This window comes from Nematolebias whitei, chromosome 18 (assembly GCF_014905685.2).
Source record: "Nematolebias whitei isolate Nwh7 chromosome 18, NemWhi1, whole genome shotgun sequence".
Lineage (NCBI taxonomy): Eukaryota > Metazoa > Chordata > Actinopteri > Cyprinodontiformes > Rivulidae > Nematolebias > Nematolebias whitei.
Window position 1 is genome coordinate 382688 of NC_056515.1, and position 22357 is coordinate 405044.

Genomic DNA, 22357 nt, shown 5'->3' on the forward strand with positions numbered 1-22357 from the left:
GTCCGCGAGAGGCATGCAGAGGTCCGAGGGAGACCTGCAGAGGTCCGAGGGAGGCCAAGAGGAGATGGTTGGTGGTTAGAATGTTCTGTACGTTTGTGGCATCAGTTAAAGAAGCTGAACCAACCTCCAGCAGCTGACACCAAAGTCCATGCTCAATAATCCAGGTATAAATCCAACAACATTCAGTCAGGTCATATGGACGGTTTCTTTTTTGTGCTGAGACGTTTCACCTTCCATCCAGAAGGCTTCATCAGTCTGAGGAAACACCAAACAAAACAGATTCTCCACCAACAGCTTATTCCAAAGTGGAAAAAAACAGTTGTGTTGGTGCTAAGATGGTCTCTGGGGGCCCTTTCCTCCAGTGCCCACCCTCTCTCTCTTCCATCCATCCATCCATTATCTTTTACCCGCTTCTTCCATTTTTTGGGTCACGGGGCTCGCCGGCGCCCATGTCCAGCAATCACTGTGTGAGGGGCAGGGTACACCCTGGACAGGTCGCAAGTCCATCACAGGAACACATAGAGACAAACAACCATTCATTCTCTCTCACTCACTTAGGGACAATGTAGAGTCACCAATCAGCCTAACATGCATGTCTGTGGGAGGAAACTGCAGTACCCAGAGAAAACCCACACATGCACGGAGAGAACATACAAACTCCACCCAGAAAGGCCCCCGGACCAGGATTTGAACCGGCAACCTTCTCGCTGAGAGGCAGCAGCTCTACCAGTCGCGCCACCGTGCTGCCACACCAAAGCCTATGCTCAGAAATCCAGGTATAGAATCCAGCAGCTGATTTTCACATTTTTGAAAAGGCAACATGAAAGACAAAAAAATGTTGTTATAAATTCTTATATTTAAAAAAAAAAAAAAAAAAAAGATAGATTTTACAAACATTTAAAAATATCAGATGTTAGAAAGTTTCTAAATCCAAGATTCTGCTGGTATTAGATCGGTCAGAACCTTTACACTTTAGGAACAGAGAAATTTATTAGGACCGACTGAAACAAACGACTGGTGAATACCGGATATTTTAACTAATCTAATGTCACTGAAGATGATTGTGGAGCTGTTGAGTCGTAAAGTGCAACGTGACCCTCGTGACCCGTGCTCTCGCTCCAGGACCAAAAACTGACACATTATCGGATCTTCCAGAAGGTGCGGTTCTGTTTGAGGAGCTTCACAGTTTGGACTTGGGACTTTGTTCCAGAACTCTCCTCATGTCCAGAAGGGCATCCTCCACTGCCTGAGCCAGGTCAACGGCATTTGTTTCTGAACACATGCTGAATGATGACACAGCAAAGTTGATGTGATCCTCCATGGGGTTGTAGCACACGCCGTACCCGTCCGGTACCACCGGGCCGAAACACATCACGCAGTCCGTCTTAGACGGGACCTTAGAGGAGGACAGAGAAATTTAGTTTATTGTGGCAGATTCCTAGCAGCTCCTCTCTTCCTACCTGCCATACCTGACTTGTAGACAGGTGATAGTGTAACGCCTTGGAGTAGGTGGGGTCTCTGAAAAGGGCAGGTACAGAAAGTTTCTCCTCCATGGCCTGCATCTTCAGACCCAGCAGGTGTCGGTCGATGGCCTGCCCACTGATGGCCTGCAGCAGCAACACAACCCCTGATCAATAAATCATAGGATCAAACGATCTCAGTCAGAACTTCCTGATTTAGGTTCTTCAGACAAAAATACATTTTATAAGGTTCTGTAATTCTGACTGGTGAATTCATTCATCTATAGATCACTGAAGGTATGTTCAGGTTTAAGGCAACCCCCTCAATAAGTCAGAACGTTGACCTACAAAAACACTATTTCCTTGTTTTTTGGAGGCTCTGCCCCCTTTTGGGTAAACACCAGAGTAAAACTATCACTGACAACTTGATCATATTTCCAACTTTATGACTTAATGTTCAGTGTTGTATTTTAACAGTAATGTTTATACACTGCCTGGCCAAAAAAAAGTTGCCACCTGGACTTAACTAATCAAATGGGTACGAGCCTCCTATGGGATAATTACTGCATGGGCGATTATCTTTAAGCTGGGAACAAGTTATTTAACCCCATCTGGTGCAATGAGTTGCTTCTCATTTCTTAAACAACCATGTCGAAAGACACATGGCGTGGTCGTGGAAAAGATGTCAGTCTGTTTGAGAAGGGTCAAATCATTGGCATGCATCAAGAAGAGAAAACATCTAACGAAATTGCAGAAACTACTAAAATTGGGATAAGAACTTTCCAACGCATTATTAAAAACTGGAAGGATAGTGGAGACCCATTGTCTTCGAGGAAGAAATGTGGCCGATAAAAATCCTGAATGATTGTGATCAGCGATAACTTAAACATTTGGTGAAATCAAATGGAAGAAAAACACTCAGGGCTATGTTTAATAGTGAAAATAAGAGCATTTCCACATGCACAATGTCATGCACAGGGAACTCAAGAGATTGGGACTGAACAGCTGTGTAGCCTTAAGAAAACCACTAATCAGTGAGGATAACCGGAAAAAAAAAGGCTTTTGCTAAGGAGCATAAAGATTGGACTCTGGAGCAACAGAAGAAGGTCATGTGGTCTGACGAGTCCAGATAGACCCTGTTCCAGAGTGATGGGTGCATCAGGGTAAGAAGAGAGGCAGGTGAAGTGATACACCAAAAAGGGGCAGAGCAGTTTTCTAAATGGTGCAAGCCATTAACTTAAAAAAGGGCGGGCGTTTACGTGCAACATGAATAAGGGGTGGGACATTGACTCCTAAAAGGGGTGGAGTATTGTTTTCTTAAAAGAGCCAGGCTTGGCTTTGTACACCAATTCAAAGAGGGGCAGGGTGTTTATTCATAAAAATGGGGGGGGGGGGGGGGGGAAAGAAACACTCCCAAAAAGGGGCATGGCATTGAATCCCATCATTAAAATGTCATCAAATAGCCTAAAGAGCAAGTTTAGGACTGCTTTGTGTTCCAAATGAAGATGGAAATACTTTGTTCTACATCGTTTCAGTTTATGGACCTTTAGAAAATAATCCAATTGTCAAATATTGTTCATCATTTGCCACAGAGTGTCTGATTGAGAAAACAAATTTTACCATTTATGATTTTTACAAGGTTTATCTTGTGAAAATTAACAAAACACAGATATAAAAGCAGTTTTTAATTTGATACATAAAAAGTACAAAAAGTTAAGACGGCCACATTCCTTCACTTTACAGGCTCGAAGCTGTGGTTTGGGGGAATGAACTGAGCTCAGCAGCAGAGAAGCATGAAATAAATATGTTTTTATTCCATAAAAACAGCCAGTCCCTGTTAAGCGTTTCAGTTTTTGTGGTTTTACCTGCTGGATTAGTTAAAAATGAGGGAAGATGAAATGTGTGGAGCTGAGGACACTCACTATGTTGGTGTACCATCGGTGAGCCTTCACAGCTTTCTCCATTAAATCCACCTTCTCCGAGTTCTGCACAGGACGCAAACAAACTGACCATCATCAACATAAATCCAAGATCAAGTTAAGATGTTTTACAGCATCGTTTCAGATGTGACCAGAGATGGGATCTGTTCAGTTTGGAGGTAAAATCGTGGCGGACCTGTTTATTCGGATCGTCGAAGGCCTTCACGAAGGCAGCCGAGGCGTTCGAGGCCGAGCGGATCGTGTCCGTACGACCCAGCCTGTACATCCGCAGGGAGGCGCTCTCATACGTGGCGCAGCAGCGCTGGTACTTCCTGCAGACACAAGACTGTAAGGGGAGGATCCCGCATACACCTTCTGATAAAAGTTACAGGTGATGTTTAGCAAACCAGCTCCTGCAGTTCTTCCTCCAAGCAGCAGGTGGAGACAAACCGAACAAGTGTGATCTTTATTTAATTTATTATACCATACCATACCAATTTATTTATAAAGCACTTTAAACAGTGACAAAGCACACCAAAGTGCTGTACAGGGACAAACAGAACAAGCACATAGCAACAGATTACATAACAGGACACCAAAAAGTTATATACATTATAACATTCATTTTTACATGCATCTTAAGTGTATAATAATTATCTTGAGACAATGTTTATACAAAGATGTAATTCCCACCCAACCCCCCCCCCCCCCACACACACACCATTCTGAGTATATTCAATATGACAACATTTCAACTCAAATTTTTAACTAGATGTCATTAAAGAGTAATATGACAATGCATAAGAACAGAACAAAAAACATATACAAGACGAATAGAAATAAATAAGTAAAACTAAAATATATAACAATTTAAAAAAAGTAATTTAAAATTAAATAAAAGAGGAAAAAAAAACCCCACTATTCTTCCTCATTGCTTCTCTCATCAAGGGGTATATGACGTGTCCTAAAATAATTCAGAAATGAGCTCCAGGTCACTGAGAATTGTTGTGTGGCTCCTTTTAGTGTATATCTAATCTTTTTTAATTTCAGAAAATACGTGCTGTCCATTATCCATTTGGTAAAACTGGGTGGGGATTGTTGCTTCCAGCATAGTAAGATGGCTCTTCTCGTTATAAGGGAAGTAAATGCAATCACTGATCTTGCTTGGTTTGATACAGAGTAGGTCGCCGGAGTAATTCCAAATATAGCACATAGAGGTTAGGTGTAATGGTTTTCTCAAAGATTTTGGAATATGCATCAAAGATATCAGACCAAAAGGTAGAAAGGGCAGGACAAGACCAAAACATATGCAGATGATCTGCCAGGCTGCCTTTACAATGAGGGCAAGAAGAGTCTGCATCAGGATATATATCAGCTAATCTTGCATTGGCGAGGTGAGCTCTTAAAACCACTTTCAGCTGTATCAGACAATGGCGTGCACATATTGTAGAGGTATGTATCCGCATTGTACAGCTCTTACAATGCTGTTATTGCCAATATGACTCAACCCCCTGTGAATAGTAAACAGCCATCAGTGTTCTAATGATCCATTGTTAGGCTGATGGTCCTTCTTGACCATGTGAGTAGCTGGTTTTGGTTGTCAGCAGCAAACTGGTTGATCCACTCTGAGAAGATGCTATTTAAGAGACTGAGCTGAATACAGAACTGTTGAGCTGAGCTCCAGGCCCCGCCCCCTCTGACTGAATGTTGGTTTGAGATGTCTCCCAGCTAGGAGGCAGCAGACTGTTTTGCTCCAGGTGTAGATGATGTGATGATCAAGAGTTTGAAGGTGTTCACTCACAGAGCAGCAAGAGGCAAATAATGAGGGAGAGAAATGCTGGAAGAATTTTACCTTGGGGAAAAGATACTGCAGGACTAAGGTTTGGTTCAAGAAAAAAAAGGAAGGAGGAGCCGGTGAGCTTTCAATTATATTGTCTTTGGAACTGTGGTCTATCATGTCAAGACAAATGATTACACTTAGGTTAAAAATATAAATTGTTAAAAGTCTTGTGATTTAAAATACAAGTTGCAAGTACTATATGTTTAAAGTACAGTTAAAATGTGTATTTTTAAAAGGTGTGGAAGCTAAAAGTAATTAGTTAAATGTGCTTTTGTGCACTGAAGGGAGTTTAGAGCTGCCAAAGTGCATGGCTAAAATGATCACTGAAGAATATTTAAAATATGTTGGATTGAATTTGGGTGTCATATGTGGATTTGTTGCACTTAATTTAAAGGTACTTCATTTAAAGGTTAAATTCTAGTTGTTTAAAATGATTTAATTTTGGGGTTACGTTAATTGATCTTGGCCTATTGGGTTACATTTTCTTGAACATGTTCTTGTTTGTGTTCTTAGGTTTTTCACCTGTTTTGACCTTGCAACTTTCAAAATTCAAGAGAGAAAAGAAAGAATTGATTATTGGTCATTGAGTGAAGTCCAGTCCAAAATCTTCTGAAGCAAGTTACCCTTTCAAGTGGGGGGAAACCACTTGACAAGCATCTCAGACTGAGGAAGTCTTTCGGATGAGAGACGAAACGTTTCTACATTGTTTTGCTTTGTTTTGTTTTTTTTTCTTTTGAATGTCCAGAGGACCAGAATGAACTTTTTTGGATTTTTCTACCGGAATTATTGAGCATGCATCAGGATAGTTTACTGGAACTCCTCTGACTGATGAAGCCCTCTGAATAGAGGGTGAAGCATCTCTATAAAAAGAAACTGTCCAGACAACCCGATTGAGAATTATTGGATTTGGTACCTGGATGATTGAGCATGGACTTTGTTGTCCACTACATAGTCATTGGACAGTTTGGAAAGGAGTTAAAAGATTTTCTGAACAAAGTTTTGGATTTGTAAATATCTAAAATAATTCGACTTTGGTAGATCAAATACTTGGCTTAATTTGGGAAAAGAGATGAAATGGTCTTCAGAGAACAAATTATAAACAAATTTAATGTCTTCTCATTCCAAGAGGAAAATGTAGAATCCAACAGGGCAGAGGGAAAGTTATGATTTCCCCAAATAGGAGCATAGACCGAGGTCATATTTAAGCCAAAGTGTCTTCTGAACTGCCTCCAGATTTGAATTGTTTCACCCACAATTAGGTTTAGTGATTGTACCGCCAAAGAACTTATAGCAGTTACTATTGAGCCTAGGTGTGTGTGGTTAGTGGCATATTCTACTGACACCCACACATCATCATAGTTTACAGCACCAGAATCAAAATGGACACAGTGAAGTATTTTTTTGTATGTTACAGGCCCAATAATAATAAAGTTGGGAAGTGCAAGTCCAGCAGTATTTTTAGGTCTTTGAGAGCTGCTTTCTTTATTTTATGAAAACTACCTTTCGTAATAAACAAGATTATAAGTTTATCAAGTGATTTAAAGAAGGATTTCCGAATAAAAATAGGAATGTTCTGGAAAAGATACAAAAATGTAGGCAACACATTAATTTTAACCACATTGACCTTGCCAGCTATGGATAAAGGAAAATCTTTCCACCGACCTAGATCTTTCGTAAAATTTTCTAGTAGAACTTTAAATTTTTTTGTAAAGAGTGAAGGCAAGCTGCGTGTCACTTCTACCCCAAGGTATTTAAAGGAGGCTTTGGCTATTTTAAGTGGAAAAAGTATACATAAAAGGTGAGCTATTTTTTTGTCTCAAAGGAAATTCAGACCCTTTGCAAAAAATTAGAATATCATGGAAACATTTAACTTCCATAATTCCATCCAAAAAGTTAATATTTAATAGATGATAGATTCAGGGCCCACAATTTAAACAATTTCAAATATTTATTTGTTTATTTGTACATAATTTGGGCTTCCAGCTCATGAAACCCATGAAAACAGGATTTCAAAAAATTAGAATACTGTGGAGAAATCAGCCCAAATGTTGCAGGGCATGAATATTTTAAACAGAGTGTGACACAGTAATCATCTACTAAACTCAAAGCACCTGCACAGGTTTCCCCAGGCATCATTAAATTGCTTCAGTTTGGTTCAATTGTCTCAGTTTGGTACAATATGGGGAAGACTGCAGACATAACAACTGGCCAGAAGACCATCATTGATACCCTCCATAGGATGGGTAAGCCACAAAAGTTCATAGCTAAGGAGGCTAGCTGTTCACAGAGTGCTGTGTCTAAGCATATCAATGGAAAGTCTAGTGGAAGGGCAAAATGTGGCAGGAGAAGATGCACCAGCAAAAGAGATGACTGTTGGCTTCAGCGGATTATCAAACAGAGAAGATTCCAGAATCTGGCAGAGATCCAGAAAGAGTGGAATGAGGCGGGAGTCGCAGCTTCAAAAACCACCACATTCAGACGCATCTGGGAGATGGGCTACAACTCTCGGGTTCCTCTGTCCTCTTTTCCGATGAAAGTAAAGTGTGCCTTTCATTCAGAAATCAAGGTCCAAGGGTTTGGAGGAAGAAGGGTGAGGAACAGAACCCATACTGCTTGAGGTCCAGTGTGAAATATCCACAGTCAGTCATGAGGTGCAATGTCCGGTGCAGGTGTTGGTAAACTTTGCTTTCTTAAATCTAATGTCACTGCAACAGTCTACCAGAATCCAACATTTTTCAGTCAGGTCATCTGGAGTTTCTTTTTTTGTTGTTGTGCTGAAATGTTTCGCCTTGGATCCGGAAAGCTTCATCAGTCAAGGAAACACACAACACAAAACTGATTCTTCCCCCAACAGCTTACTCCAAAGTGGAACAAACCAGTTATGTTGGTGCTACGATGGTCTCTTTGTCACGCCCCCTCCTCCATTGCCGGCCCTCTTCCTTGTTGACAGTCATGTCAAACTGGTTGAAAACAACAAAGTCCATGCTCAACAATCCAGGTATACAATCCAACATTTTTCAGTCAGGTCTACCAGAATGTTTTAGAAGACTTCATAATTCCTTCTGCTGAGGATCTGTATGGAGATGCAGATTTCATCTTCCAGCAGGACCTGACCCCTGCCCATGCCACCAGAAGCACCATAATCTGGTTTGATGCCCATGCCACAGTGCTTGACTGGCCAGCCAACTCGCCGGACCTAAACCCCATTGAGAATCTATATGGGGTGTTTTCAAGAGAAAAATGAGGGGCACCAGACCCAATAACAAAGAAGAGCTGACAGCAAGCATCAAGGAAATCTGGGCTTCCATAACTCCCAGGCAATGCCACAGGCCGATTGCCTCAATGCCACGTCGCATCGAGGCAGTGAATTCCCAAAGGGAAAGGGATTCCCAACCAAGTATTGAAGACTGATCGATTTGTTGTGATCCTAATTTCTTTCTTTTATTCTGCAAAAACTGAGTAGTGAGGGCTGATGTCTTAACAGTATTCATATTTTTTGAAATCCTGTTTTCATGGGTTTCATAAACTGGAAGCCCAAATTATGTAGAAATAAACAAAAATACTTAAAATCGTTTAAATTGTGGGCCCTGAATCTATCACCTAATAAAGATTAACTTTTTGAATGGAATTATGGAAGCTAAACAACTTTTCCACAATATTATAATTTTTTTGGAAAGAGTCTGTATTATGCTTTTACCTATATTGACCTTATACCCTGATATTCTTCTGAACTGGTCCAAATAATCCACAATGTGAGGACTAGAAGATTGTGGCTCAGACACAAAGTAGTAAATCATCTGCATGTAAAGTTTATGACATATTCCCCCACTTTTAATTCCATGGAAGTCTGCAGACTGCCTTAAAGCGATGGCCAAGGGCTCTATAACCAGAGCGAACAGGAGGGGCGACAAAGGGCAGCCTTGGCAAGTGCCTCTAATGAGTGGGAAATATTCAGACTGCTGTCCATTAGTTATGACTATTGCAACCAGATTGGCATACAGTAGCTTTATCCAGGAAATAAAAACATCTTGAAAACCAAATTTCTTAAGTGGCGGCTGTGGCTGAGTGGTTAGAGCAGTCGTCCTCCAATGCAAGAGTTGGGGGTTCGAATCCACCAGCAGTCACATGCCGAAGTGTCCCTGGGCCAGACACTGAACCCCACATTGCCTCCGATGTGTATCCCATAGGTGTATGAATGTGATACAGCTCTGATTAGTCTCTTTAGAATGATTTGTTCAATTAGCTTTGTAGAGATCTAGTAGAGTGCTGTATGAATGGGTAAATGAGGACACAGATTGTCATGTAAAGCGCTTTGAGTATCTTGATCAGATAGAAAGGCGCTATATAAGTACAGTCCATTTACCATTTACCATTTAAATGTAGCAAACAGAAACTCCCACTCAACCCGGTGTATGGATAACATTAAGCAATCTTCTGACATTAGCCCTAGAGTGCCTCCCTTTGATAAAGCCTGTCTGGACAGCAGATTTTATTTGTGATAAAATCTACTCGAGTCGAGTTGTCAAGATTTTAGCTAAAATTTTGTAGTTCACATTGAGCAGTGAAATCGGACGATATGAGCTACAATGCAGTGGATTTTTATCTTTTTTCAACAAGACTGTTATTGCAGCTTGACATAGTGTTGGTGGGAGGCTACCAAAAAATCAATGATTCATTATAGCTCTTTTGCAACAGAGGTGAAAGTTCATTAGCAAATTTCTTATAAAGCTCAGTGCAATAACCATCAGGGCCAGGTGTTTTTCCTGTCCTCAATGATGGCCTCACGTATTTCTGTTATGGAAATTTCAGCATCAAGTGCTTAGTGAACTTCAGGTGGAAGAGTGGGAAATACTATCCATCCATTCATTAACTTTTACCTGCTTCTTCCATTTTGGGTCACGGGGGTTGCTGGTGCCCATGTCCAGCAATCACTGTGCGAGGGGCGGGGTACACCCTGGACAAGTCGCAAGTCCATCACAGGGACACATAGAGACAAACAACCATTCACTCTCTCACTCACACCTAGGGACAATTTAGAGTTACCAATCAGCCTAACATGCACATTTTTGGTCTGTGGGAGGAAACCGGAGTACCCGGAGAAAACCCACGCATGCACGGAGAGAACATGCAAACTCCACCCAGAAAGGCCCCCGGACTGAGATTTGAACCGAGGACCTGAACGCTGAGAGGCAGCAGCTCTACCAGTTGCGCCACCGTGCTACCCGTGGGAAATACTAATTTGTTAACAAAAAACTATCAATTTGGGGGAGTTCATTATGACCTTCAGATGTATATAAGTTAGTGTAAAATTGTTTAAAAATGTTGTTCATCTCTTTATGACCTATCATAGTGTTGCCTGTTGAGTCTTGTATCTTAATAAGATGAGACGCAGAGGCTCTACAAATTTGATGGGCTAGTAGTCTGTTAGCTTTATCCCCATACTCATAAATATTGTGGCAGGCTTTTAATACTAATTGTATGGCCCTGTCTGTAGATAATAAGTCATAGTCCATTTGTAATTGCAGTTTTTCTTTGAAAATGGAGGGTAATGATGAGACTGAATATTGTCGGTCTATTTCCTCAATTGATCATAATAAATCATTTAACTTAGAATTACTAACCTTGTTCATCTTGGAGGAGCAAGCAATTATTTGCCCATGCAGATAGGACTTGAGGGTTTCCCATAGTGTTGCATGACTAATTCCAGAAGACTGATTTGTGTCAAGAAAAAAAATTATTTCAGAAGTTATGAATTTCGTGAAGTCCTCTTTTGCAAAAAGGATTGAGTTCAATCTCCAGTTGTGTCTCGGCTTAGGACAGTCAAGTAATTGCAAACTAAAAGATACAGCTGCATGGTCTGACAGGGATATATTGTGGTATGTGCATGAATTAACATTTTCCAACAATTTGTTGTCCATCAAGAAATCAATATGAGTGTATGTGTGAGGAACACAGGAGAAAAAAAGAGAACACCTTCTTATTGGGACTATCAAATGTCCAAATATCAGATAAACCAGCGCTACTTAAAAAGTCATTAATGACTTTAGCAGATTTGGAAAGAGGCTGTGATTTATTGGATGATCTGTCCAGAGTAGAACAGAGAACACAGTTAAAATTGCCCCTATTTTATTGTGTGAGTGTTGGCTAGGTAATTTAGCAAAAAAAAAAAAAAAATAGAAAAAAAGTCACTATCATCCCAGTTTGGGGCATATACGGAAGGACATCATAATAACTGGAGTAAAAAAAGGTGACCGTGTATCATAACAAAACGCCCTGCTTAATCAGAAATCACCTCCTCTGACTGAAAGGGTATATCCTTGTGTATCAAGATTGGGTCCGTGTACATTCAGGCAGTTTGTTTTTCCGTTTGAAACAAAAAATTAAAAAACAAAAACACACTTGTTTTTTCGTTTTCCGTTTATTAAACCACAAGCAGGCATAAGCAGGAGGATGAAGACAAATGGTTGTCTTTTTGTCCATGTTCATCAGAAAGGCTCTTGCATCTTCCAGAGTGAGAAAGTTAAGTTTTTGCCCAGTTTTGTCTCTGACCTGTAGCTTAGTGGGGAAAATCATCCTGTAATGGAATCCAGCGCTCCTAAGCTGGGACTTGATTTCAGAGAACGCAGCTCTTTTCTTGGAGACCTTGGGACTGTAGTCTGGGAAGATGTGGATTTCTGTACCGCGGTACATGAGACAACCCTTTTCCCGTGCGAGTTTGAGGATTAGCTCTTTATTTTGGTAGTGATGGATTTTCGCAATGAATGGATGCGGAGCCTCCCGGTTCCGGCTGGGGACACCGATGCGATGAGCTCTGTCGACTGCTAGCGGTGTGCCTCTGGTCCAAAGATTTTTGTCAGACATTCTGTGATAAAGACAGAGGGGCGAGGACCCTCAACTTTCTCTGGTAAGCCTATGACACGAAGGTTGGTGCGCCTGGACCTGTTTTCCAGGTCATCAGTTTTAAGCCTTAGCATCTCGTTCCCCCCCCCCCCCCCCCCGGGCTGCCACCTTACCGTGGTGGAAGGGTTTGAGTGTCCCAATGATCCTAGGAGCTATGCTGTCAGGGGCTTTATGCCCCTAGTAGGGTCACCCATGGCAGACAGGTCCTAGGTGAGGGACCAGACAAAGTGCAGCCCAAAGACCCCGATGATGACACAAATAAATGGACCTAGTGTTCCCTTGCCCAGACGTGGGTCACCGGGGCCCCACTCTGGAGCCAGGCCTGGAAGTGGGGCACGCGGGCGAGCGCCTGGTGGCCAGGCTTTTACCCATGGAGCTTGGCCAGGCACAGCCCGAAGAGGAGACGTGGGTCCCCCTTCCCATGGGCTCACCACCTGTGGGAGGGGCCAAAGGGGCCGGGTGCAATGTGGGATGGGTGGTGGCCGAGGGCGGGGACCCTGGCGGTCTGATCCTCGGCTACAGAAGCTGGCTATTGGGACGTGGAATGTCACCTCACTGGTGGGGAAGGAGCCTGAGCTGATGTGTGAGGCTGAGAGGTTCCGGCTAGAAATAGTCGAACTCACCTCTACGCATGGCTCGGGCTCTGGAACCAGTTTCCTTGAGAGGGGCTGGACACTCTTCCACTCTGGAGTTGCCCCTGGTGAGAGGCGCCGAGCAGGCGTGGGCGTACTTATTGCCCCCCAACTTGGTGCCTGTGTATTGGGGTTCACCCCAGTGAATGAGAGGGTGGCCTCCCTCCGCCTACGTGTGGGGGGACGGGTTCTGACTGTCGTTTGTGCTTATGCACCAAACGGCAGTTCAGATTATCCACCCTTTCTGGAGTCCTTGGAGGGGGTACTGGAAAGTGCACCTTCTGGGGACTCCCTTGTTCTGCTGGGGGACTTCAATGCTCATGTGGGCAATGACAGTGAGACCTGGAGGGGTGTGGTTGGGAGGAACGCCCCCCCGATCTGAACCAGAGTGGTGTTCTGTTGTTGGACTTCTGTGCTCGTCATGGATTGTCAATAACGAACACATTGTTCAAGCATAAGGGTGTCCATATGTGCTCTTGGCACCAGGACACCCTAGGTCGCAGTTCGATGATCGACTTTGTCATCGTCTAATCTGATCTGCGGCCACATGTCTTGGACACTTGTGTGAAGAGAGGGGCGGAGCTGTGGTGAGTTGGCTCCGATGGTGGGGGAGGATGCCGGTCAGACCTGGCAGACCCAAACGTATTGTGAAGGTTTGCTGGGAACGTCTGGCAGAGTCTCCTGTGAGACGGAGTTTCAACTCCCACCTCCGGGAGAACTTTGAACATGTTCCGAGGGAGGTGGGGGACATTGAGTCTGAGTGGACCATGTTTCATGCCTCTATTGTCGAGGCGGCTTACCAGAGCTGCGGCCGCAAGGTTGTCAGTGCCTGTCGCGGCGGCGACCCTCGAACCCGATGGTGGACACTGTCGGTTAGGGATGCTGTCAGGCTGAAGAAGGAGTCCTATCGGGCCTTTTTGGCCAGTGGGACCCCGGAAGCAGCTGATGGGTACCGGTAGTCCAAGCGACATGCGGCTCGGGTGGTTGCTGAGGCAAAAACTCGGGCATGGGAGGAGTTCGGAGAGGCCATGGAGAACGACTTCCGCACGGCTTCGAGACGATTCTGGTCCACCATCTGGCATCTCAGGGGGGGAAAGTGGTACGCCACCAACACTGTTTATAGTGGGAGTGGTGTGCTGCTGACCTCAACTCGGGATGTTGTGGGTCGGTGGGCGGAATACTTTGAAGACCTCCTCAATCCCACCGGCACGTCTTTCACTGAGGAAGCAGAGCCTGGGGACTCTGGGTCGGGCCCTCCAATCTCTGGTGCTGAGGTCACCGAGGTGGTTAAAAAGCTCCTCGGTGGCAGGGCCCCAGGGGTGGATGAGATTCGCCCAGAGTTCCTTAAGGCTTTGGATGTTGTAGGGTTGTGTTGGCTTACGCGACTCTGCAATATTGCGTGGACATCGGGGGAAGTTCCCCTGGATTGGCAGACTGGGGTGGTGGTCCCCCTATTCAAAAAGGGGGACCGTAGAGTGTGTTTCAACTACAGGGGGATCACGCTCTTAAGCCTCCCTGGTAAGGTCTATTCGGGGGTTCTTGAGAGGAGGGTCCGTCGGATAGTCGAACCTTGGATTCAGGAGGAGCAGTGCGGTTTTCGTCCTGGCCGTGGAACACTGGACCAGCTCTACACTCTCAGCAGGGTCCTGGAGGGTGCGTGGGAGTTTGCCCAACCAGTCTACATGTGCTTTGTGGACTTGGAGAAGGTGTTCGACCGCGTCCCTCGGGGGGCCCTGTGGGGGGTATTCTGGGAGTATGGGGTACCGGGCCCTTTCATATGGGCTGTTAGGTCCCTGTATGACCGGTGTCAGAGCCTGGTCCGCATCACCAGCAGTAAGTCGGGCTTGTTCCCAGTGAGAGTTGGACTCCGCCAAGGTTGCCCTTTGTCACCGATTCTGTTCATAACTTTTATGGACAGAATTTCTAGGCGCAGCCAAGGTGTTGAGGGGATCCGTTTTGGTGGCCTTAGGATTGCGTCTCTGCTTTTTGCAGATGATGTGGTCTTATTGGCTTCATCAGATCGTGATCTACAACTTTCGCTGGAGCGGTTCGCAGCCGAATGCGACGCGGCCGGGATGAAGATCAGTTCCTCCAAATCCAAGGCCATGGTCTTGAGCCGGAAAAGGGTAGAGTGCCCTCTCCGGGTCAGGGAGGAGGTCCTACCCCAAGTGGAGGAGTTCAAGTATCTTGGGGTCTTGTTCACGAATGAGGGAAAAATGGAGCGTGAGATCGATAGGCGGATAGGTGCAGCGTCTGCAGTGAAGCGGGCTCTGTACAGGTCTGTCGTGGTGAAGAGAGAGCCGAGTCAAAAGGCGAAGCTCTCAATTTACCCATCGATCTACGTTCCCACCCTCATCTATGGTCACGAGCTTTGGGTTGTGACCGAAAGAATGAGATCTCGGATACAAGCGGCCAAAATGAGTTTTCTCCGCAGGGTGTCTGGGATCTCCCTTAGAGACAGGGTGAGAAGCTCGATCATCCGGGAGGGACTTAAAGAGTAGAGCCGCTGCTTCTCCATGTCGAGAGGAGCCAGTTGAGGTGGCTTGGGCATCTGTTTAGGATGCCTTCTGGACGCCTCCCTAGTGAGGTGTTCCGGACACGTCCCACCGGAAGGAGGCCCAGAGGAAGACCCAGGCCACGCTGGAGGGACTGTGTTTCTTGGCTGGCCTGGGAACGCCTCGGGATTCCCCCGGAAGAGCTGGCCCAAGTGGCTGGGGAGAGGGAAGTCTGGGCCTCCCTACTTAGGCTGCTACCCCCGCGACCCGACCCCGGATAAGCGGAAGAAAATGGATGGATGGATGGATGGCATCTCGTTTTCCTTCATCAGCATGCTACAGGTGGTTTCGAGCTCCAGCACTCTACTTTGCATGTTGTTTGTTGATGTCTCAAGTTGTTGAATTGTTGTATCATGCTGTTTGAGTAATGCCTGGTCCACTAAGGATTGCACAGGTAGTTTTGAAATGATCCTTTTCCCAGGCCCTGTAGCATCACCTCCATGTCAGCCCGTGTCAGCTGGGCCCCAGTGTTGGGTAGTGCTGTCAGGTATTTGGCCAGCCTGTGTTGTTTGGAGGTTTTCCTTCTCAACAGATTCTTCAAATGTTTGGGTGGGCTTTTCGTTGTCTTACCCATTTTAGCAAGTTTGGTGTTTAGGGCTTGCAGAATACTTTTCACCAGTTTTTTTTTTTTAATGTTTTGTATGATTTCCACAGAGCTCTTCCAGCTCACTACCTACTCCACCATTATCCAAACCGGAAGTCCCGTCGTCTGATCTTTATTTTTACTCAAACACACTCACAGCTGGAACCAGAATCAGCTTTTATTATATTCACTTAAGAAATAATTCTTAAATCAGAGTCTGCAGATGTCTTTAAATGAGGCAGGATGTGTTTCCACAGCTTAAACCGTCAACACTCTGCCTGCTTTCCACTAAAATTCAGCTGATTTGATTTGATTCATGCTCAATAATCCAGGTAGAAAATCCAACAAAGTTAAATCAGGTTGTATGGACAGTTTCATTTTGTTGAAACATTTTGTCTTTTATCAAAAAGACTTCTTCAGTCCGATGGTGCTCAGATGGTTTCAGGTGTCCACCCTCTCCGCCGCTGACTCGTCTGAGGCAGCCATGGCCTGGTCAAACTGGTTGATCCATTATGTAAATGGAATGGTAAATGGTAAATGGACTGTACTTATACAGCACTTTTCTATCTTATCAAGACACTCAAAGCGCTTTACACTACAATCTGTGCCCTCATTTACCCATTCATACAGTACTCTTCTATATCTCTACAAAGAATAATCAGAGCTTTATCACATTCATACACCGATGTGACACACATCGGAGGCAATGAGGGGTTCAGTGTCTTGCCCAGGGACACTTGTGTATGTAACTGCTGATGGAATCGAACCCCCAACTCTTGCATTGGAGGAAGACTGCTCTAGCCACTCAGCCACAGCCACCCATGCTGAAGGTGCTATTTATAAGAAGTCTTTTGGATGAAAGACTAAACGTTTCAACAAAAAGAAAACATCCAGAGGACCTGATTTAACTTTGAGTTCAGCTAATTTAGTTTGACAAAAACACCAGAAACTTCTATACGACACCTCAACTGAATTAATGAAAGTCCTGAAGAGCAACAATGAAAATCTTCTCAGCTGTGATTTCAGACAACTAACCCTGAAAAAGAAAGTGATAAAAACTCCTGCTCTGTAAAGTTTTTAACAAACAGAAATAAAACCCGACATAACGCTAGACTTAACAATCTTTCCATCTCCTTAAAACACAACAGTTCAAAAGAGGAAACGAACACAGGACAGGTATCAGAGTCAGAGTTTCTTTATTGTCATTCGCACCTCATGTGGTACATGTGGTGGAGCGAAATTATGTACACGGGGTCCCAGTTACATCCAACAATAAAATGTACAAGAAAAACAGTAATAACATCTAAGACATGAACTAAGAAAAACATCAACTAAATATACACTAAGCACTCATAACATAAAAACATTGAACATCAGAACAAACATGAACATGAGTCTGTGTGAGCGGATGAGCACGCATGAACACATCAACATTGAAACAGATCAGCAGCAACATGATGTGGTTTTTCACAGTGATTATTCTAGTTAGAGATTCATGAGTCTAACAGCCTCAGAGTAGAAGCTGTTCCTCAGTCTAGTGGTTCTACACTTAATGCTCCTCAACCTCCTTCCTGAGGGGAGTGGGGCAAAAAGTGTGTGTGCTGGGTGAGTGAGGTCCTTCATGATGCAGGTAGCCCTCTTCCTGCATCTAGAGGTGTAGATGTCTGCGATGGTGGGGAGGCTGACTCCGACAGACTTCTGTGCAGCCTTCACCACTCTCTGCAAAGCTTTTCTTTCTGCAGCTGTGCAGCCTCCATGCCACAAGTTGATGCTGGAGCACAGGATGCTCTCCACTGCACACCTGTAGAAGGAGGTGAGGACTGAGCTTCCCAGACCAGCTCGCCTCAGCCGTCTGAGGAAGTAGAGTCTCTGATGAGCTTTCTTGATTAGGCTGGTGGTGTTGTTGCTCCAGCTGAGGTTGTCATTCATGTGTACACCCAAGTACTTGTAGCTGGAGACCACTTCCACCGCAGATCCTCTTATGTTCACGGGGGTGTAGATGTTTTTGTTCCTTCTGAAGTCCACGATCATCTCCTTTGTCTTCTTCACATTGATGTGAAGGTTATTCTCTTTGCACCAGCTCTCCAGGTGTTCCACCTCTTGCCTGTAGCTGGACTCATCATTGTTTGTGATGCATCCCACCACCGCTGTATCATCTGTAAACTTTACAATGTGACAGCCTGGATGGGTAGCTGCACAATCATACGTGAGCAGAGTAAACAGGAGGGGGCTCAACACACATCCCTGAGGAGAGCCAGTGCTGAGGGTTATGGTGGAGGAGGAGAAGTTGTGGATCCTCACTAACTGTGGTCTGTTTGTTAAAAAGTCTAGTACCCAGTTGCAAATGGAGAGGCTTAGTCCTAGTGTGGATAGTTTGTCCATCAGGGTTTGGGGGATCATGGTGTTGAAGGCGGATGTGAAGTCCACAAAGAGTATACGGACGTAAGAGTTTTTCTGCTCCAGGTGGTTGAGCGCAGTGTGGACCACAGAGGAGATGGCATCCTCTGTTGATCGGTTCTCACGGTATGCATACTGATGAGGGTCCTCGTTGATGTTGATGGTTGTTTTGATGTGAGTCATGACCAGTTTTTCGAAGCATTTAGCGACTATCGGGGTGAGGGCCACTGGCCGATAGTCATTCAGACCAGTCATTGTAGAGCTTTTTGGGACTGGGATGATGGTGGCAGTCTTCAGGCAGGTGGGAACTGTCTCCAGGGTAAGTGAGGTCTTAAAGATGTCTGCCAGCACCTCCCAGAGCTGATCAGCACATTCCTTCAACACTTTTCCGGGGATGTTGTCTGGGCCAGTTGCTTTGTGCGGATTAATCCTCCTGAAGGTACTCCTTACTTCTGCTGAGGTCACGCTGAGATGCTCTTCATCCGGCGGTGAGGTGAGTCTGGTGCTGGGTGGTCTGCTCGGGTCTTCAAAGCGTGCATAGAACTTGTTGAGGGCATCAGGCAGAGATGGGTCTTTGGGGCATTGTTTGCTCCTTCCTTTATAATCTGTTATGCACTTAATGCCCCTCCACATGCTCCGAGGCTCTTGTGAGATGAATTGACCCTCGATCTTCTGTGCATATGTGGCCAAGGCCACATATGCACAGAGGTATGTCTCACCTGCAGCAGCAACCATCTTTAAAAAGGTCAAAGCTCTGAGCAGGAAGGTTCAAGATCTCACCTGTAGTAGGCCAGCTGTAGGGCGATCTGGATAAAGGCATCAGGACTCATTTTGAATGTTTTTGGGAGGTTTTTTCCAAAGTGTTGGAACACTTTGACCTTCATCTCCAGGTCCTGGGCCAGTCTGAAGGTGCAGAACAACAGGATAATCAGAGCCGGTCTGGACGATCCACAACAGGCTTTAAAACCCGCTGATCTCACCTGTTCACACTGCGTTCCGCCTCATCGATGTCCTTCTGCACTTCAGGCGAGATGTTGAAGTTCAGTCTTCGAGGCGGAGGCAAAGTTACAGGCTGACCCGCCTCAGGCCGACCCGCTTCAGGCTTCCTCCTGTTAACACAGAAAACAAAATTAGCAAAAATGATGAAAAATGTGTGTCAAAACTTCAGAATCAATCGTGTTCAGGCTGAGTCAGCATTTCAACTGTTGTCCCGTTTAATTTAGATAATTTTAGCTGTTAGCCAACCTTCTGACACTTTCAGCTACTGTTCTTCTAATTTTTGCTTCTAAGTACTTTTCTGCTATTTTCAGATTTGAGGTATTACTGTATTCCGCTACTTTAAACTACCATAATTCTTGGACTACAGAACACATCTGTCTCTAAGCTGCACATATTCTAGAGTTCTAGAATTGCGCCTCTCAAGGTGGCTGCATGTTGGAGCAGCTCTGTTACTTTCATTCTGAGATTTTCCTTTTGAAAACTTTAATTCCTCATTTTTTGGATGATTGTTTCCTCTGGTATCAGATGCTGTGCAGCTGGAAGGATTTTTACTGAAACTTTTTTAGTTTAAGATATTTGTTATGATGCGTAACCATGGCAACAAGGCAGTTTTCTACAACCAACAGCAGCTGATTAACATCTCAAAAGCTCAAATAATATCTCCGCTACAGCCCCCAATCTCAAATGAGTTGAAAAGATGTTCTGTGGATGCATTCTCATCTACCTGCCAGCTGTGCTCGAGTGCCTGACTACTGAGATCCTGGAACTAGCAGGAAACACCGCTCATGACAGCGGAAGGACAGGATCGTCCCTCGGCACCTACAGTTGGCTGGCCGCAGTGACGAGGAGCTCGGCAGACTGCTGGGAGGAGTGGTCATCGCTCTGGGAGGAGTTCTGCCCAGCATTCGGGCGGTCCTACAGCCCGGGGGAACCGAGAGGCCAGCCGAGACTAGGTGGACGGATCTAACGGTATCTGCGGCCAGTTTCTTAGTATCCACTGTGGGATGGACCTTTACAAGAGATCCTTCCTGCCTACAGCCATCAGTATCTATAACATCTCTTAATGAAATGAGGATGAATTACAACAACAAATAATTTCCTTTTGGGATTAATAAAGTATTTTTGAATAGAATTGAATATTAAATATAAGATAAATCGTAATTTTGTACATAAGGTACTCCGGTTATTTAGCTGCGAGCATCCACCGTTCATCGTCAGGAACTGTGCCCAACCTGCTCCGACAGTGTGCAGCTTTCTTGTTGTAGTTCAAGAATCAGCCTCCAGACGGAGTTTCACAGAATATAATGTAATTGCTGGTGAACAAGCCGCTACTTTTTTCTCACACTTTGTACCCCGCGGTTTATAAGCAGGAACGTCTTATTTATGTATATTTTTCAATTTTTCATGATTTTCAAAAACTAAATTTTTCTATTTCATCTTGACAGACTTCCTGCCGTCTCTCAGTAATTTCCTGCCACTGACCAACATTTTCCTTTGACAGAGCTGGGTGCTCGTGGCTGCCAGCACCCGGCCACGCTTCGGGGCAGGCGTTTGTGACACAGAGAGAATGCCCTCAGGTAATCAGATGCACAAAGGCTCTTGATTACGGTTTCAAATACCCAACCATAACTCCACCCACTCTGTCATCATGTGACCAGAAGTCTAACATGAATGACCAATGAGGTCCTAGGCCCAACGAGAACTCTAGAAACCATCCCCCAAGACAGACAAGCATTCAGATCGTTCCCGTGTTGTTACCGCATTTTGCGCTTCATGCACAGACCTGTTCATTTGTTCAGCAATAATGGAAAACACACAGAGAATTTCTTATGATGAAACTTTCATGTTAAAAGTGATCTGCTTTCAAGGAGGAAAACACAGATGCCGCCCGTAAGCTTGGCATCAACTGGTCGGGCATTGGAGACGCAAAGCAGTCAAGTCTGGTAGACGTTTTAATAAAAGTTTTAAAATTCTTTCTGTGTTGGCAAATATGCACTGAAATGACGGGATCTCATTTAAAACTCAAATCTGAACACGAAGACAATTTGAGGGGTTTCCTGATCCATGCTCAATAATCCAGGTAGAACAATCTTAAAAAGTTAAATCTGGTCCTCTGGACATTCAAAAAAACAAACAAAAAAAAACACAACAACAACAACAACAACAACAACAACAACAACAACAACAACAACAAAATTTAGAAACGTTTTGTCTTTCATCCAAAGACGTCCTCAGTCTGAGGTGCTGTATTCATCTGAATCAACGACGTAACTCTAAACACCTGCAAAAAATTCCTGAGGCTTTTAAAAACTCCCAGCCTTGTTCATTACTCAAAACCGCAATCATGGGTAAGACTGTCGACCTGACTGCTGTCCAGAAGGCCATCATTGACACCCTCAAGCAAGAGGGTAAGACACAGAAAGAAATTGCTGAACGAACAGGCTGTTCCCAGAGTGCTGTATCAAGACACCTCAGTGGGAAGTCTGTGGGAAGGGAAAAGTGTGGCAGAAAACGCTGCACAACGAGAAGAGGTGACCGGACCCTGAGGAGGATTGTGGAGAAGGGCCGATTCCAGACCTTGGGGGACCTGCGGAAGCAGTGGACTGAGTCTGGAGTAGAAACATCCAGAGCCACTGTGCACAGGCGTGTGCAGGAAATGGGCTACAGGTGCCGCATTCCCCAGGTCAAGCCACTTTTGAACAAGAGACTGCGTCAGAAGCATCTTGCCTGGGACTGCTGCTGAGTGGTCCAAAGTTATGTTCTCTGATTACAGTAAATTTTGCATTTCCTTTGGAAATCAAGGTCCCAGAGTCTGGAGGAAGAGAGAAGACACAGAATTCACATTGCTTGAGGTCCAGTGTCAAGTTTCCACAGTCACTGAGGTGCCATGTCAGCTGCTGGTGTTGGTCCACTGTGTTTTATCAAGGGCAGGGTCAATGCAGCTAGCTATCAGGAGATTTTGGAGCACTTCATGCTTCCATCTGCTGAAAAGCTTTATGGAGATGAAGATTTCATTTTTCAGCACGACCTGGCACCTGCTCACAGTGCCAAAACCACTGGTAAATGGTTTAC

At 44.6% G+C, this 22357-nt stretch overlaps 1 protein-coding gene across 1 annotated transcript in view; it reads right to left on the reverse strand.

Moving 5' to 3' along the window:
* Positions 1-971: 971 nt before the first annotated feature.
* LOC119424903 (carnitine O-acetyltransferase) overlaps positions 972-22357 on the reverse strand; it is a 73581-nt gene continuing 52195 nt past the window's right edge. Inside the window, exons 9-14 of the mRNA XM_037692414.1 lie at positions 19267-19395; positions 19067-19189; positions 3576-3711; positions 3383-3445; positions 1470-1607; positions 972-1396 (exon numbers count right to left, since the gene is read on the reverse strand). Coding sequence (XP_037548342.1) covers positions 1181-1396; positions 1470-1607; positions 3383-3445; positions 3576-3711; positions 19067-19189; positions 19267-19395 — 805 coding nt within the window. The 3' untranslated portion in view covers positions 972-1180. The remainder of the gene's footprint in view (positions 1397-1469; positions 1608-3382; positions 3446-3575; positions 3712-19066; positions 19190-19266; positions 19396-22357) is intronic.